The sequence below is a fragment of the Sciurus vulgaris genome (assembly GCF_902686455.1).
Source record: "Sciurus vulgaris genome assembly, chromosome: 7".
NCBI classification, from domain to species: Eukaryota; Metazoa; Chordata; class Mammalia; order Rodentia; family Sciuridae; genus Sciurus; species Sciurus vulgaris.
Window position 1 is genome coordinate 97,886,277 of NC_136467.1, and position 16,020 is coordinate 97,902,296.

At 38.2% G+C, this 16,020-nt stretch overlaps 3 protein-coding genes across 4 annotated transcripts; all 3 read right to left on the reverse strand.

The window, feature by feature from the left end:
- Window positions 1-2,831: 2,831 nt before the first annotated feature.
- Window positions 2,832-9,178, reverse strand: PTP4A1 (protein tyrosine phosphatase 4A1). Of its 2 annotated transcripts, none has more exons than XM_079149070.1 (5): window positions 9,043-9,178; window positions 7,578-7,670; window positions 7,171-7,301; window positions 6,493-6,567; window positions 2,832-6,075 (listed from the first exon to the last, which is right to left on the reverse strand). In XM_079149070.1, the coding sequence occupies exons 1-5, from the start codon at window positions 9,145-9,147 to the stop codon at window positions 5,871-5,873; spliced, it is 609 nt and encodes a 202-aa protein (XP_079005196.1). In that variant the 5' UTR covers window positions 9,148-9,178; the 3' UTR covers window positions 2,832-5,870. The 2 variants fall into 2 exon arrangements, with proteins under 2 accessions (XP_079005196.1, XP_079005195.1); XM_079149069.1 differs by having other exon boundaries at window positions 2,832-6,079.
- LOC306666797 (uncharacterized protein) lies at window positions 9,173-13,290 on the reverse strand (the record flags this gene model as incomplete). Its single annotated transcript, XM_079149071.1, has 2 exons — window positions 9,173-9,591; window positions 13,252-13,290. 2 exons carry the CDS (start codon window positions 13,288-13,290, stop codon window positions 9,496-9,498), a joined length of 135 nt encoding a protein of 44 aa, XP_079005197.1. The 3' UTR covers window positions 9,173-9,495.
- On the reverse strand, window positions 9,499-13,245 carry LOC306666795 (uncharacterized protein). The gene is made up of 2 exons (XM_079149068.1): window positions 12,377-13,245; window positions 9,499-9,588 (listed from the first exon to the last, which is right to left on the reverse strand). The coding sequence occupies exon 1, from the start codon at window positions 13,037-13,039 to the stop codon at window positions 12,377-12,379; it is 663 nt and encodes a 220-aa protein (XP_079005194.1). The 5' UTR covers window positions 13,040-13,245; the 3' UTR covers window positions 9,499-9,588.
- Window positions 13,291-16,020: the final 2,730 nt, after the last annotated feature.

Genomic DNA, 16,020 nt, shown 5'->3' on the forward strand with positions numbered 1-16,020 from the left:
TCAACCTCCAGCGTCTGGTGGGAGAAATTGCTCAGGACTCAAAACAGATCTGCTCTTCTAGAGCGCAGCTATTGGTGCTCTGCAGGAGACAAGTGAGGCTATCTGATTGGCCTTTTTGAAGACACCACAATGTGTGCTGTCCATGCCAGATGTGTAACAAGTATGACAAAAGACATCCAACTAGCACACCGCGTACTTGGAGAACAAGCTTAAGAATTCACTATGATGGGAAACATTTCATTCCCCTACCCTCTTTTTTCTCATCTTTCTGTTTTTGGTAGTTCTGAATATCTTTAGATATTCCCCTTGGAGTTACCTAAATATATGATTGTGAGTGTGAGAATAGAGGACAGAAATCAGGTTTTTTCATTTTTATCTGTGTGAGTTTATATTATAAATGCAGGGATTTAAAGTGGTAATGCAAGTCAAAATGTTTCAGTGAACAAATTTCAGTTCAACTCAGATAGCATGTATAACTAAACCTGTAAAAATTTTCTAGACAATGCTAGGTCTTGGACTTTTTTTTTTTAAACAAGTAAATTTCTTATTGACAATAGCGAAATGATGTTTGTAGCATTTTTATCATAGAATACATCCATTCACTATACTCTTCTGAGTTGTCCTGTGTACAAGCACATATTTTTAATGTCCTGTATTTTGGGCTGTTCTTGTAAGTTTGCTATTTTAATGCATTACTATAAAAAATGTGTGCATATGTGTCAGTTTGGATATTTTTTAAAAATACTTTTCAGTTGTAAATGAACACAAATATCTTATCTGCTTTTTTTTTTTTTTTTTTTTTTTATGTGGTGCTGAGAATCAAACCCAGTGCCTCACACATGTGAGGCAAGCACTCTACCACTGAGCTACAGCATCAGCCCAGTTTGGATATCTTAATGTCAACTTTTCCCAGGGTATTCTGCAGAACATTAGTCCCCCCAGTCATCTGTGGGGAAGATCTGAATCTTCAGTGGTACATGTTTATTTTGGTTCCCACTCTATTTTCTGCCCAAAGGCTGATCTATATACACTGTTGGCTCCTTTGCCCTGTCTTCCTATTAGATTTGGCTGAAGGGGCAGACAGGAGAGAAGGGAGACCAACATGACAGCAAAGTGGACAGTGAAATGAGGACAGGTTTATTCTTGGTTTCTTACCTCTCTACTACTGGATTGTTACTAGTTGGTTGTATCTTCTAAGGTCACAATATCTTCTAGGTCATCCTCTCATTTAAACTCTTCCCTGCAGTTCTGGTCAGTTTCCCCTCTTTCCCTTTTAAGCTGAGAGTTGATAATGGTACCAAAACTTCCCTGTTGCTTTCACTTAACTGCTCAACTACCCACTGTGAGAGTATCATTTCTTTCCTTTGGGATGTTGATTTATACAATGGTTAAATACCATATTGTTCTCTTCAATTTAAAATTCTTATTAGAATTTTAAGGACTCACTACAGAAAATAATGCCTAAGTTGAGCCCACTGTTTGCCGAATTTGTTCATGGCAAATTTTTCTAATGTCTAAGAACATTTCTTTAAAATACTGGATTACACAAATGTTTACCTTAAAACCCATAATTAAAGTTCTTGATGACTATGGGTAATCACTGTAATTGTTTTGTGTAGTATATAACATTGATGTTCTTAAGATCTATTGAGGTATATAAGCCTAAAGAGTCTTAGTCATAGAATCAATTTGTTCCAAATGGCTGTTTTTTGAATTTTTATAATTTAGTCCTCTCAGTATCAGATATTAAGGTGTCTTTCTGCTTGGGGCTTATATGCTTCTCTCCCCTGTGCTCTGCATCTTTAACCACCTCTAGTCTGGTAGGTAATCAAAATTACCAAAGTTGGCTAAAATCGTACCTAAAGTAAGATTAAATAGGCTTAAGGTAAGTTCTTAGGATTAAAAAAAAAATGACAAGTTTTAGTGCCCGAGTTTCATGACATCTCTTTTGGTTGCTTGTTATCCCCTTGTACTTGATATTTCATTTGTGTGAGGTATTGCTGTGGATGTACTCTCACAAAAGCTGACGTGGTAGCAACTAAATGCTGTTTATTTCTGGCTTTCAAAATGATAGTTTCCTTTGTTGGGTGGCTCTGTGACCAGTTCTGTTCACTCACCATGAGACACCCCAACCCCCTTTTTGCCTTCTATCTTAACCAGCACTGTTCAGATGTTCCATCAGTTTGAGCCCCTATGATGAATATGAAATTTAAAAGGAAGTAAATATTTTACAAGTCAAAAATATTAAGAGACTACAGGGTTGTTAAAATTTATTTTGAATTAAATTTCAAGTTTTTCTGCAAAAAAGGGTTAGGGTTTGGGCGAAAAAAATGACAAGAGGGTTTATAGTCTTTAGGAAGAACATTTTGTCTTTAATGAAAATGAGTGATTTTAGGAGTTCAAGAACTCATAAAAGCTTTTAACAATTGGTTACATAAAAGATAGGCACATATTCATATGAGATTGTGTGGTTCAGTCAGTGGACTGATATGAACTCAGGGTTTGAATTCCTGAGTTCTCTACCTCATGAGCTAGTCAGCTAACTGGAAGGTCATCCCTTGTATATAAAATTGGGACAACTGTTATAGAACATGTTATTGGAAGGATCTCAAATTATGAAAAATGTCCAGCAAAGATTCTTAATAAATGGTAGTTATATTAACTGCCAATATTTATTCAAATGATAAATTATGGCCAGTTTCATTTCTCTCCAAATATATTTAACTGGCTTAATTCATTGAAGGTTAATATAATTTTCTATTCTTTTTCTTTCAAGATTCTACTTAAGGCTGGTTATCCCAAAGGTAATGCAGAAACATTAAAGTGTCAGACACTTTTCAACCAGTCTTTAATTTCAATTCAGGTGTAAGGAGGCACATAAACAAACATTAATTCAAGGAATCGAAGAATGTGGGGTATAAACATGTATGGCAAATACTACTTCATGTACTTTTAAAACTTCAAAAGAATGTTTACATGTAAAAAAAAATCATTCAGTTATGTTTCCACTTCCATTTGAAGTATGCTTTACCAAATTACATTTCTTGAAACTCAATAGAAAGCATTCTCTATTTTAGCACGGGGTGGGGAACTTATTGGTAACCAGAATCTGGTGACACCTTCTTTTATGTTCTCTGCAATACTCTTAAATACCTGGCAAACAGTACCTCTTTGTCAAGTGAATATAATGACACTTAAAAATAGATCCCCAGAGGTTGAGATTTTTGGAACCACAGCATCATTTTGAAGGGGAATGTGACCAGATGGGAATCACATACCAGGATGGGATATGTTAAAGTGTAGGAATAGGAGAGCACTGCCCTAAGTGGGCACTAAGTGAAACAAATGAAGGTTGCAGAGCACTGCAAAATGAACATTTCTATGGTTTTCCTTCCACAAAAAGGAGATTGCAGTTTCTCATTATCATTTAGGAATCACATTTCTTATAGTCAACACTATGGTTCCAATAGACAAGCCTAGGCAATTAAGTCACTATGTATATCATCCCACTGAAGATATCCAAAAACCAAGTAACAAATTTTAGAATAACATCTGGTAACTTCCTGCATTCAAGACCAACATATAATTCCTTAAAATCTCATTAGACATAAGGAATCATTTAGGATGTATTACAGGAGTTCCTATAATTAGCCATATTTACAAGATACAAAATATTTGACACTGTACAGATGTTTATAAAGTGATCTTTAGCACCAAATATATACAATTCAACACTGCAAATTAATTCAACTTTTCAAACAACAGATTTTTCATTAATCATGATAGTACTTCTTTTCTCCCAACAAAAATGAATGTTTTATGGGGCTGTGTGGTGATAACTTATTAAGACTACACAAAAATGATCGTTTTATCAAGAATAGGCTGTATTTTTTTTTTTTTTTTTTTTTAAAGCAGTATACAAAATAGCTCAGGTTAAATAACTTGCCCCACTCATAGATGATCTAAGATTTGAAGGACCAGGGCCTACATAGGCCCATTCTTCCTTGGCCCTAGGTAAATTTTAAAAATGGTATATATTAAGTGCTAGACTAGCATGAATAAATGGAATTCTTTAAAACACCAAGTGAAATATCACTTTTTTTACTCAAACTGAGTTTTTACATTTATTAAAAACAAGAACATCTGTCCCTTTAACTTTTGTGAAACGTTTCAGATTACGGAAAGAAAAGTAACATTAAGTGCTCCTGTGCCAAATACTTAGGTTCTAAGTTAATTTCAAAATCTATAAAGATATGTATTTGCAAATGAGAAAAACTGAAGCTTGGATGTTAAGCTGCACAAAACCACTAATAATTAATAGAAGTGAACTTTAAATCAAGGCCTCTCTCTACTATAGTTTCTTTTCAATACACAATAATAAACTAGTTCAAAATTATCTAGGCCCATAGAAAGTCTGTAATGAAAAGTGTTTAGTATTAAACAGTATTCATGACCCTAAAAACAATTCTCTGAGCTTACTAAAATACGGATTTCACTTACTCCTTCATTTGTAAAAAAATGTGGACACACTTTACAAATGGCATTAAGTGAAGTGCAATTCCTTGTTTCCTACAAATTAAGTTAACTTTAAGCAAAACAATCTCAGTGATGATAAATGCATTTCATTATTTATTTAGATGTTTAAGCTTTCGCACTAAGTTTTTACAAGCTGGTGAACACTGACAAATTATTTCTCCCACAGAACTATAACCACACATTCCCAGACAGTATAAATATATGGTTGAACTAACATTAATACACATCACCATTTTATCAATTACATAATAAAACAAAATTATCAAGTATCCAAATATTAAGTTACACAGCTCAAAAGGCATATAAAATATTAGATGTCTGCTCAATTCATCAGCAGAAACCCACTTCTTTTTTTTTTTTTTTTGCAAGAGGTTGGGAAGAAAAAAAAAATCACACTTCAAACAAAAAAGTTGGTAAACAACTTCTGATAATTATGAAAAAAAATTACAAGAATTTCAGAAATTTTATGATTAAGAATTGTTTTAGCTACAATAACAGAGCATCTCTACCTTTTAAAAAAATATTTACTAAATTAAAGAGCATATATTCTACAGGTTCTGCACGAGACAAAGGCAACATTTTGCTAAAAATATTTAATAGCCCCCTCCCATTTCTTTTTTTCAGGCCCTCCCTGTTAAGTTGCACCTTAAAGTGCAAACATTAAATTAACTGTAAGGCTTTTTTTTGTCTGGAGACATTAAAGACATGTGCTTCTGTAAAAACTTAGGTTTTCAAAATGGAGGTTTCCCATAACAGCAAAAAAATCGTTATAGAAAGACATTAAATAATTGCTGTAAGATTTGGTAAAAAAAAAAAAAAAAACAAAAACAAAAAAACCAAAACAAACAAACAAAAAAACCCAAAAAACTCCAATGGTTAAAAGCAAACCTGATGTATACCAGTATGAATGTGGGAGATGTAAACATAAAATGAGCAGGCAAATTAACTACATAGGTCCTACAATGTTTGAAATGACTGAAGGAATAAATCACATAAGGTCTAGAGTGTTCTTAGTTCCTGGAATTTTGGTTTTGTATGATATTAAAAATATACAAGTATTGTGCTGGGTATTTTGGCACCTAATCTTTCTATATTTCTCATGTAAGATTCTGGCATGGAAAAAGATTTAAAGACATTAACTCAATACCACATGATTTCAGGAAAGGTCAACTGGTACAAATGATAAGCACATTTTAAATTGTGAACAGCAAGAATCTTTTGCTAAGTGTCCAAACAGGTTGATCATAACCCAAAATAGAGGTTGAAATTCTGTCAAGCTTGTGGCCTGGTAAAACTGCTTTCCAATACTCCTATGGAAGCTTCATCAGACTTATTCACCACGCCAACATGTTGGCTAATATGTACGACAAATTAGGTTCTGTCTTAAGTTCCACTTCCAAGGCAATAGCATCAGGCGCCCGAGTTTTATTGAATGCAACAGTTGTTTCTATGACCATTGGAGTCTTTGAAGCGCAGCCGCATTTTAGGACGATACTTCTCCAAATACAAAAGTTGCTTGCTGTTAAAAGCTCCACGCCGCTTTCTGGAAGGAAAAGACAGAACTAACTAACTGTGATAAAAGAGGTTGCTTCTGAAGGCAAGGAAGATGATTACAAAGGCCATGAAGGCCTGTTTTGAAGCACTTATACAATGCTTCAGATTGTTATTTTATTTTACTTTTGTCAACTAAGCTGTTGAGACCCATTATTTTTTACTGTATCTTAGTTATACTTCAATAAAATATATCAACAAACAGCATATTCAATCAATAATTTAAAGCAAAATAATAATTCAAATGATATTGCCAGATTAGAATCTCAGCACTATGAACATCTGCATGGACTATAAATAAGGAATAAGATATTATCTTAAGAAATGGTAATGGTCAGAAGGGCAATTAATACATCTAAAACTCACTGACATTCAACAAAGAAGTAAAGAGATTCCACAACTTACTGTCTTATGAATTGTACTGCATCTTCGTATTTCATTCCGCCTTCAATCAATGCCAGGGCAACAAGCACTGGAGCTCTAGAAAGGTAAGAATTTTAAAAAATCAAAATTTCAAAGTAGACAGGTGCTGTGGTGCACACCTATAATCCCAGCAGCTCAGGAGGCTGAGGCAGAAGGATTATGAGTTCAAAGCCAGCCTCAGCAAAAGCAAGGTGCTAAATGAGATCCTGTCTCTCAATAAAATACAAAATAGGGCTGGGGATGTGTCTCAGTGGCCAAGTGCCATGGGTTCAACTCCTGGTACTGTCCCTGCAAAAAAATTTCAACATCAAATCCTGAATTATAATTATCCATCATTATATTTAAGTAATACCTATATGTTAAGTGTTGACCTTGTGTTAAAAAAATAATTTTTTTTTTTTTTTTTTTTTGGGCTATACTGGAGACCTAACTCTCAGTCTTGCAAATGCCATGCAAAAACTCTACCCTGAGCTCAGCCTTTTCTATTCCGAGACAGAGTCTCACCAAGTTGCCGAGGCAGGCCCTCAATTTGTAATCCTTCTGTCTCAGCCTCCTGAGCAGTGAGATTATAGGTGTACAACCACTGCACCTGGCAAATATCAATATTTTTATATGTTAAAGCAGATCTGTATGTTGAACCAAATTAATAAATCCTCTTACCTCCCAAGGCCTGCAACACAATGAACAGCAATACAACAACCAGGTTCTTCACGAAACTTAATTTTTACAAGACTTAACCAGTCATCGACAATTTGGTTGGACGGTGGTGCACCATCATCAAAAGGCCAATCCTAAGTCAAAAGAATATTTAAATATTTTAATCTTGAAGGTTAATCCCATGTTTTATTAAGCCCCACTGTCAATGAAATGTGACTAGCTACTCAATCTTCACAAAAATTTTTCAATACTTCAAACCTTTGCTTAGCTTTCACCTATATATTTGAAAATTTTATTGCATAAAATCTTATAAGACTCTTAAAATTAAGCTTTTTGAGGTCTGTGGTTTATTTGAATAAAACCTTTGTAACACACTATCATAAACACACAGGAAACTACTAAATACTTACAAGAACATGGATGCCTTCTTTTTCCACAAGAGTAGTGTCATAGGTTGCCTCACATACTCTTACTATTGTGGTAACACCATACTTCTTAAGTTCCTGTATAAAATATACATTAAAAAAGAATCCTTATGAGCTCTTCATAACCTTATTGCTACTACTCATTATTTGCCATTTTGGTATTTTCTGATCAGTGGGAATGCTGGTTAACAGAAAATCACGAAAAGAACGGTAGAACCTCTTTGTCTGTGTTTAACATCCAACTAAATCTTGTTTCAAACTGTAATATCAGACCTTATAAAAGTAAAAGGTATGTTAAATACCACAAATATTTTTTAATAAATTGGAATAAAAAAATGCCCTGGGGCTCTTCGTATATTGAATTTACAGTCATAGTAACATTAGAGAGACTGAAATAAAACACCAGTAAAAGAGTAGAAATAACAAGGACAAAGATAAATATGACAGAAGGAATAATTTATAAACTAATCAATACTCTAACTTGACTCAATTATGTTCACTCCTTAAACTTTCTCATTTGAAGTTGAGTATAAAGTCTTAAAAATATATTCAAAAGTTTAAAATCCTGAGAAAAGTTTTAAAAATACACCTACCATTTAAAACTACAGTTTTAAAATGCATTACTAATTATAGCTCTCCTGACATTACGAAAGCAAATACACGGTATTTTCCTATGATCTGAGTGGCCTATTTTGTACACCTGTAGATATTTATAAAGCAAAATGTATATGTCCAGATAAATTATACAGCATTATATTCCTTCCCTCCTAGTAAAAACAGGCTGGTATTGAAGCAGATATAAACAGAACTGACTACAAATCTGCCATCAGGAAGCAGCAGACTCAGTAGCAAAAAATTAGACTCTAAGCATCAAGTGGGGCCCAAGACAAACTGTCTGGTTTATAGCACAAGGCTAAGATGACATATGAAAAAAAAAAAACAAAAAAACAAAAAACCCATAATGGTAGCCTTCCCCCTGTACATTTCTTATAAGAAAAGTGAGAGCTGTACTGTTATACTGTCCATATGTTAGTTGTTTGTATTCTGCAGTACAAGGGATTGAACCCAGGGGTGTTGTATCACTGAGCTACATCACCAGTCTTTTTATTTTTACTATTGAGACAGTCTCACTAAGATGCCTACATTGAGGACGACCTCAAACTTGTGACCTCCTTACCTCAGCCTCCCAAATCATTGGAATTACAGGTATGCACCATTGTGCCTGGTTTATCTATACACAAAGTTGACCTCAAGAACTGTTCATTTATAGATCCAAATCAAGTACATGTCCTTCTCAAAATATACATAGTAATTTACATCCCAACTTTTCATTTCTGGACCCGGAACTGTAGGTATGACATCTCTTAAAAAATAATATTGATTTTGGTAGATAAAAATCCCACTATTAAACTGCAATCAATTTACGACATAATAATGTATTAAATCTTACCTCTATAAATTTGTTTAAGGTTGCATTGGTTGGATTGTGTGTAATAAGAAATCTCATGTTCTTATATGTGACTTCCACAGGAGCAGGGCGGTTCATTCGAGCCATGTTAATTTAGTTAAAAAACACTCAATAGGGTTAAGAAAGAATTTAAAAAACTGAATACAGAAATGATGCAAAGTAACTAAAGTCTACTTCAATACACTCCACTTGATTTTCTCAGTGCTTTGAGTATGAAGTTGGGAGTAATGGGAAATGAAATGAACCTCCTAACAAGAAGCAGCAATTCTTCAATCCAGTAATACTGAGGCAATAGAAAGGAAGTGCACTGAGGTTTACCCCATCCAGGTCAGAACTCTTGTAAAATGCTCTGTGGATTTTCAATTCAACGCTTCTGTGTCCAGGTTAACCACTCTTATGGGGGCTTCTTGGTGGAGTAGTAATGATTTCTACAGTTCACTTGTCTGCATAGAGGTCGTGCTGTGCCTGGCAGTAATCTCCACTGCCCTTCAGAAACTCCATAAATGTGTGACCAAGAACACCACAGAACTGCTGTTTAAAAGAAAAAGAGAGAAAAACAGAAAAAGTTATTTTCCAATTCAGAACGAACATGTTACGCTTTCATAGCGTAACAACTATAGTGTACAACTATTGTTTCAAATTAGAGCCTAAGACATCTTTTCAACTTTTAAATGAATCACAAATTTAAACCAATAAGCTTAAAATAAGCACTCACAAATCCATTAGAGTGAAATTACTTATGACAATGATTTCTTGAAGTCATTGGTTATACTTGGCAAAATTTCTTTATATATATTCTTCTAATTATTTCTCTTACTATTTAACTTTTACATTGTTATGAACTCTATGTACAATTTCTTATATTGATTTGTCCAACTAAATATTTTTACACATTAACACAAACTTTATGAAGTTTCAAGTTTTGAAACTATTATCAGTCCTTGCATAATTTAATTAAATTATATGCTGAAAACCACTCAGGTTGATTTTCATTTTTTGCTTTTGTACCAAACATTTAGTAAGACATTTTTGGCAGGGGTGAAAGGGAGATGTCAATTGTATGGATCTTTCAATAAATATAATAAATATTTCTTTATGTAATTATTTCTTAATTGTCCTTGAAGTTTTAGTTTTTAAATGTTAAAATTTTAAGTCACACCTATATTTTCCTTTTGTGCTTTCTATCTCTTCCTTTGTAAGTTTCATAAATAAAATTTACTTACTCCTCTAAAGACTTAGAATATCCTTAATCAATATATCCTTTTCTTAAGAGAAAAGGGACTTGTTTTCAAAGTTTTTCCACATATATTACCTCATTTTAACAACCCCATGAACTTATTATTTCCGTTTAATAAGTAGGAAAATAATTTTTGGGGAGTTAATCATTAAGTATCATAAAATAGGTTTCTCTTTTGTAACTATAAACTATTAATAATGTTAATACTTTTTTGAATTTAATACCAAAACTTCACTTAGTTGGCCTAAGCCTCAAAAATCTATTCAGAGACAAAAAAGTGGTACTGATGATGGGGTGGTGGGGAAATGACCTTAGATTTTTTTCCACAGGTCTCAAAAGCAAGGTAACTACTATCACCGATAAATGTAAATATGTTTATTTTCCCCTCAAGTTCTCTTTTAAGAACTAAATCAGGTTTATACCAATATCAAACATTAAATGTATACACATAGGATATTTTCAGAATATGTAAATAATGTTATGTTATTGTTCATTTATTTCCAAGCAGTTTTCGTACTGGAATGGTTTAAGGAAAACATTAATAGCAAACTAACATGAAAAGTACTAAATGACAGTCACTGTCCCAAACAACATATATTCTCAAGGGTAATTTACCCCAACAAAATCTTGTTAACAGTAACAAAAAAAGGGCTCCATTAGTTTTCCATGCTAAAAGTACTTAAAAGGCTTAAAATTAAATCCCCAAAGTTTTGATCATCAACTCAGGGATGCTCTACCACTAAGCTACCTCCCCAGTCCTTTTTTATCCTGAGGCAGGATCTTGCCAATTTGCCCAAGATGGCCTTGATTTTGCCACACTTCTGCATCAAGAGTCCCTGGGATCATAGGTGTGTACCACCGTGCCTACTACAAGTCTGTTTTAATAAGCTCTCAGAGGTCACTTCACCTATCTGCCGGCTGTGTTGAGAAAAAATTGTCTAAATTACCACCTAAGACATCACTATTAAAATGAACACAGACTGTAGTAACCTAATTTCATTACACTTTCACCTTAAGTTCTAATTATTTAGATATAATGGGTGCACTGGCACTTTTCTGATGATACACAATGAATTAAAGACGTTTGTAAAGCTTTTAAGCAGTTTCATAAGAAAGCAGGAAAAAACTATAAGAATCAATTTCCCCAACTGATTATTTTTACTGCATGGAGCCACCCAGTGGCTGGGGGATACTTCAATTAAAGCAGCGGTGACCACTGTCATCTTTCCATTCAGACCAAGACATCCCCCTGAATTTCTTCACAGGAAAAAAATTATTCATCATAAGCAGTTCAGAAATACAAAGGGATGTCTCCCTTTCCCACATTTTAGTTGCAATCTAATATATGTGGAGGAGAAAAGAGCAATTTTTGTGTAGAAATTTAAGTCAGTTTGTCAGATTGCAGAATAAAGCCAATGAATCTGTAGAACCAAAGGCGTTGCCAAAAAATTCCTTGAGAATGTGTTCCACGTATACTTAGGTTTCAGGCAATGAACTTAATAAAGCATGTATAAAATGCCACTTACTTTCGGATCTACCTTTTTGGTTTTCATCTGATTAAATGGTATTAGACACAACACACAGAGAGAGTAACAGGAAGCACTCTCATGAATCTGGATCTCAAGCCCATCGACAGTTCCAACTTCAGTGTAAATTACAACTTAATACTCTTGGAATTGTAGCGGATTCCGCCGACAGAATATAAAGCTCAAAATTCTGACTCTGGTTGGCTACTGTTGCCATAAGCCAAAAGGAGTCACCCACACATTACAAGCAAGGACTTCAAGAACAATTCTAAGTAGTACTCGATTAAAAGGCGCCATCCAGGGTCTTTCAAGATTGGCAGGAAAAATGCGTGCTGGTGCCGGGCCCGGGACTCCTTCGTTTCAGTAGCTCAGGCACGTTCCAAAGCGCTCAGACCCAGGCCATTTATCTTGACGAGTGGCCCAGAAAGGGCAAGACTCGACTTGTTCCAATTATCCAGGGCCTGAGGTGGGACATTAAATCCGGAACAGCTCGAATTACCAGGTGGAGACCGGGGAAGGCGGGCGGGGCTCAGCACGGCGCCGGTGTCCTCACCTAACTGAGCCGGGCCGGGGCAGCAGGGCAGCTCCCGGAATGCCCCCGATGGCCGCCGCTCGACGCATGCTGCGGTGCGCGCCCGGGCCCGCCTGCCTCGCCCCTTCTCCGCGCCGCAATCACGGGTTCGCGCCGCGCCTGACTTAAGGCGCGGGCGCCGGGGCCATTTTGTCTGAGGCTCCGGTCCCGGCCTCGCAGCATGGGGGTGGCTGCACCAGGCTCCTGTCCCGCGCCGGCCCCCGAGCTCTGAGGGCTCTGGGCTGAGACCGTTACCAGACGAGCCGCCCCGCCTACCCCACGCCGGCCCACATCTGGTGGCGACCCCGTCGCCGCCGCGCCCTCCCGTATCCGGCTCCGCAGTGACACGCGCAGCCCTCGCCCCACCCCGGGCCACGTCTCCCGCTCCCAGTGCGGCCACTCTCCTTCCGCTGAACAAAGGGGCCCCGGGACGCCAAGGAACCTACTGGGCCTGGACCCGGCGCGCCAGGCCCAAGGGCCGAGGGCAGGGGCGGCAGTCACAAAGCGGCTTTTGTGCCACCCCGCCCAGCCCGCTGCGACAGTCGAAACTATCTCCGCCCGCCGCGCTGGTTGGGCCGCAGGGTCCCCATCGCCGGGCGCTCGGAGGGGATGTGGAAGCCGATGCTTCGGGTGACCAACCGCCATCCCGTAGCCCCAAGGGCCGGGCGTCCGCCTTTCCGTAGCCGGTGGCCACCGGCCGCCACGGGACCGTAACCCGCCGGCTCACTCGGGACCAACCCGGCCGCAGCCCAGGATCGCAGAGAGCGCGAACAGGGCCCTGAACAAAGGCGAAGGCAGGATGGGGGGGCCGCTCGCAGATTCCCAGCCCTGGAGGCAGTGGTGCGATGACTACTCACAGGAATATGTTTACTCATTGAAGATTGTGGCCTAATCATACAGCCGGTCCCGAGGCGGCGGCGATACAGGCGGCGGCGGTGGCGGCGGCTGCAGGGCAGGGGGTGGCGGTGGTCGTCGGGGGGCGGCAGCGGCGGCTATGCAGGCGGCGGCGGGGGCACCAGACTACCATGCAGTGAGCAGCTCCGAGGAGAGCGCGTCGCTTAGCCGGCCCGCAGCCACAGGAGCCAATACGCGCGCCGAGGCGCCCTTGCGTCACAAGCCCTCCTTTTTATAGCCGGCGCTACGTGCGCACACCCGGCCGCCAATCACGGCCCGGGATCCTGGGCTCCCGCAGACGAGCGGGGGCGGGAGTCCGCCCCCAGCGGACGTCACCTCTCGGCGGCCGCCACCGGTGTGAACCGGTTGATGAATGGCGAAACGCTGGTGCCAGAGCATCCTCAGAGCGGGGGAGGGAAGGGGAAAAGGAGGAACTCGAGGGTGCTGGAAGCTAGGCGTTGGGTAGGGACACTGCACGGGAAGATTCCAATCACGCAATTACAAGGAATCGCGCTACAAACCCTGTTTCTCATCATTAAAACCAAGTAGGAGTGTCACATGGGAGACTTGAAGTTTGCCTCAAACTTAAAATGCTGTCCCTCTAGACTGCGTTCGCGTCTCCAGCCTCAACCCTGCTTTCCTCTAGCTTTAAGTCACAACCACGGTCATATTTGCCAATGGTTTACCTTGGCACCTGCGCCCCTAGGATCTCCGTCATCAAATAATATTTATGTCGCATGACCGCTGTACCCAGTGAGTCAACAGCCCGAATGACACGGCCCGAGGCTTCTTCAGGTTGAATTCTTGTCGCCAGAGGCACTTTCAAGGGGGGGCGGGGTGGAGGCGGAGAAACTTATTTTAACAGAACCTCCCAGTCCTACGCGGGGATTGTATCATTTGATGCTAGTAAAGCCTTATACTCCCCGTATTTTGGGGGTTACTCCTTACTAGGTACGCGGGCAACTGCAGTTGGCTCAATTGTGGCATTTCGAAATCACATGCATCCTTTGTACTGTTCCTAACTTGATATGTTGTCACAGATAATGAAAGGTTAGCCACTACTAAAAAGGAAGCGTTTTTAAAAACTAAGGATCCTCGGTTTTGTCAAGGACTGATGTAATTCTTTGGGTCAAAATCCAAGTTTCCTTTTTGTAACAGTCCTGTAGAGTTCCACTGTCTTCTTAATTTAGGTTCCTAAGAAGTTAAAGCCTAATCACAGTTGTTCTGTGCTATACAAGAGTAACCGTCATTTATAATCTGAAAACCTACTCTCCTCTGCTTTCTGAAAAGATTAAACAGGACCTTCACCTGCTTTGAAGAACTAGGTTTTCCACCAATAACTGAGGCCTTTTGTTTGCTGTTTTCCTTGAGTATTAGATTGGAGAAGGCTTTAGGGATCGAATTGTGTCCTGGGTCTGTGTACTGTAGCATCTTAAGATTTATTAGAATTTCTATTTAGAGACACTGCTTGCATAGTTATTCAACTTTGTTTGCTATTTCCGCAATCCCACAGTGCTGGGGACTCAAACCCAGGCCTCAAGCATGTGAATCAGGCACGCTAAGTGATGTGCTATATGGCCAGCACAGTTATTCAACTTTGTTATAAATATGTACTCCGTAAGCAAAGTAAGATCTTTTGGGGGAAAAAAAAAAAAAAAAAAAAAATCAGTACAGACTTAAAGTAACAAAAGTCAACTCATCCTAATTTTATAATTAAGTTGCTTGCCTAGGATTCCCTTTAAGTTAAGGAAAACTAGAGAGCTTGAGATATATATTCACGAATGAATATAAAAGGAGTAGATTTCAAGAATTTTAAGCACTAAGAATATATAGGAAGGTGAAAAAAAAAGGTTTGGGATGGTAATGAAGCAGAACAGGGAACTCAGGTCAGAAAAGGATAGAATGATTCCATTTAAAAAAAATTAAAAACTTGCATATGGCAAATGACATGAAAGTATGGATTTCACATTGGAAGAAAATATTGGTGATATAAAGTGAAGAGTTAATATCATAATAAATGAAAAGCTTGACCAACGTATAATATGGTAGTTAAAAATAAAACACATATCTACTCTTACTTCAGAAGTTGGTCAGCATAATTATACTAATTGGAATAGTGAAACTTTTTCATGTAGTGACTTTTTTCAGAAAAGAAATTTGGTGGGATAAGATATAACTTAGCTAATGATAAGCTAACTAAATCAGTGTTAGCCAGTTTTCTTGTAGAACTTATGATACAAGTTGTGAGCCTTGTGCTCTATAGATCCTGTTAATTACCACAGCAGTGCTGACATGAAGTATTCAGTTATCTGTATTCCTTGAGCTTTAAAATCGGGGCTCAAACTCTCAACTGGATTAATCAGCTTCTGGGGGTCTAGCCTATCAGATGAGGTACTACCCTGTCCTAATTTGAAAAGAATTTTCATCAAAAGATGAAAAAAAAGAAAAAGAGGCTTTTACTGTTGAGAATAAGAACACATTTTAAACAAGATATAAATGTAGACTTTAGTCTAACCAGTCCACTAAAGTGTCTTAGAATAATCAAGGGCCAGTCCCTCTGACAGTTGCCATGTTATAAGTGTTCTATGCCACTCTGATTCACTGCTGTGCTGAGGGTGTATGCCTCACTCAGTTCAACTGTTTCAAGCTATTGATTTTCAGAGGACAATAATCCATCCCAACAATGATAAGGAGGTCCCTGTGGTCTAGGATTCATTAACCTTTATAGAACA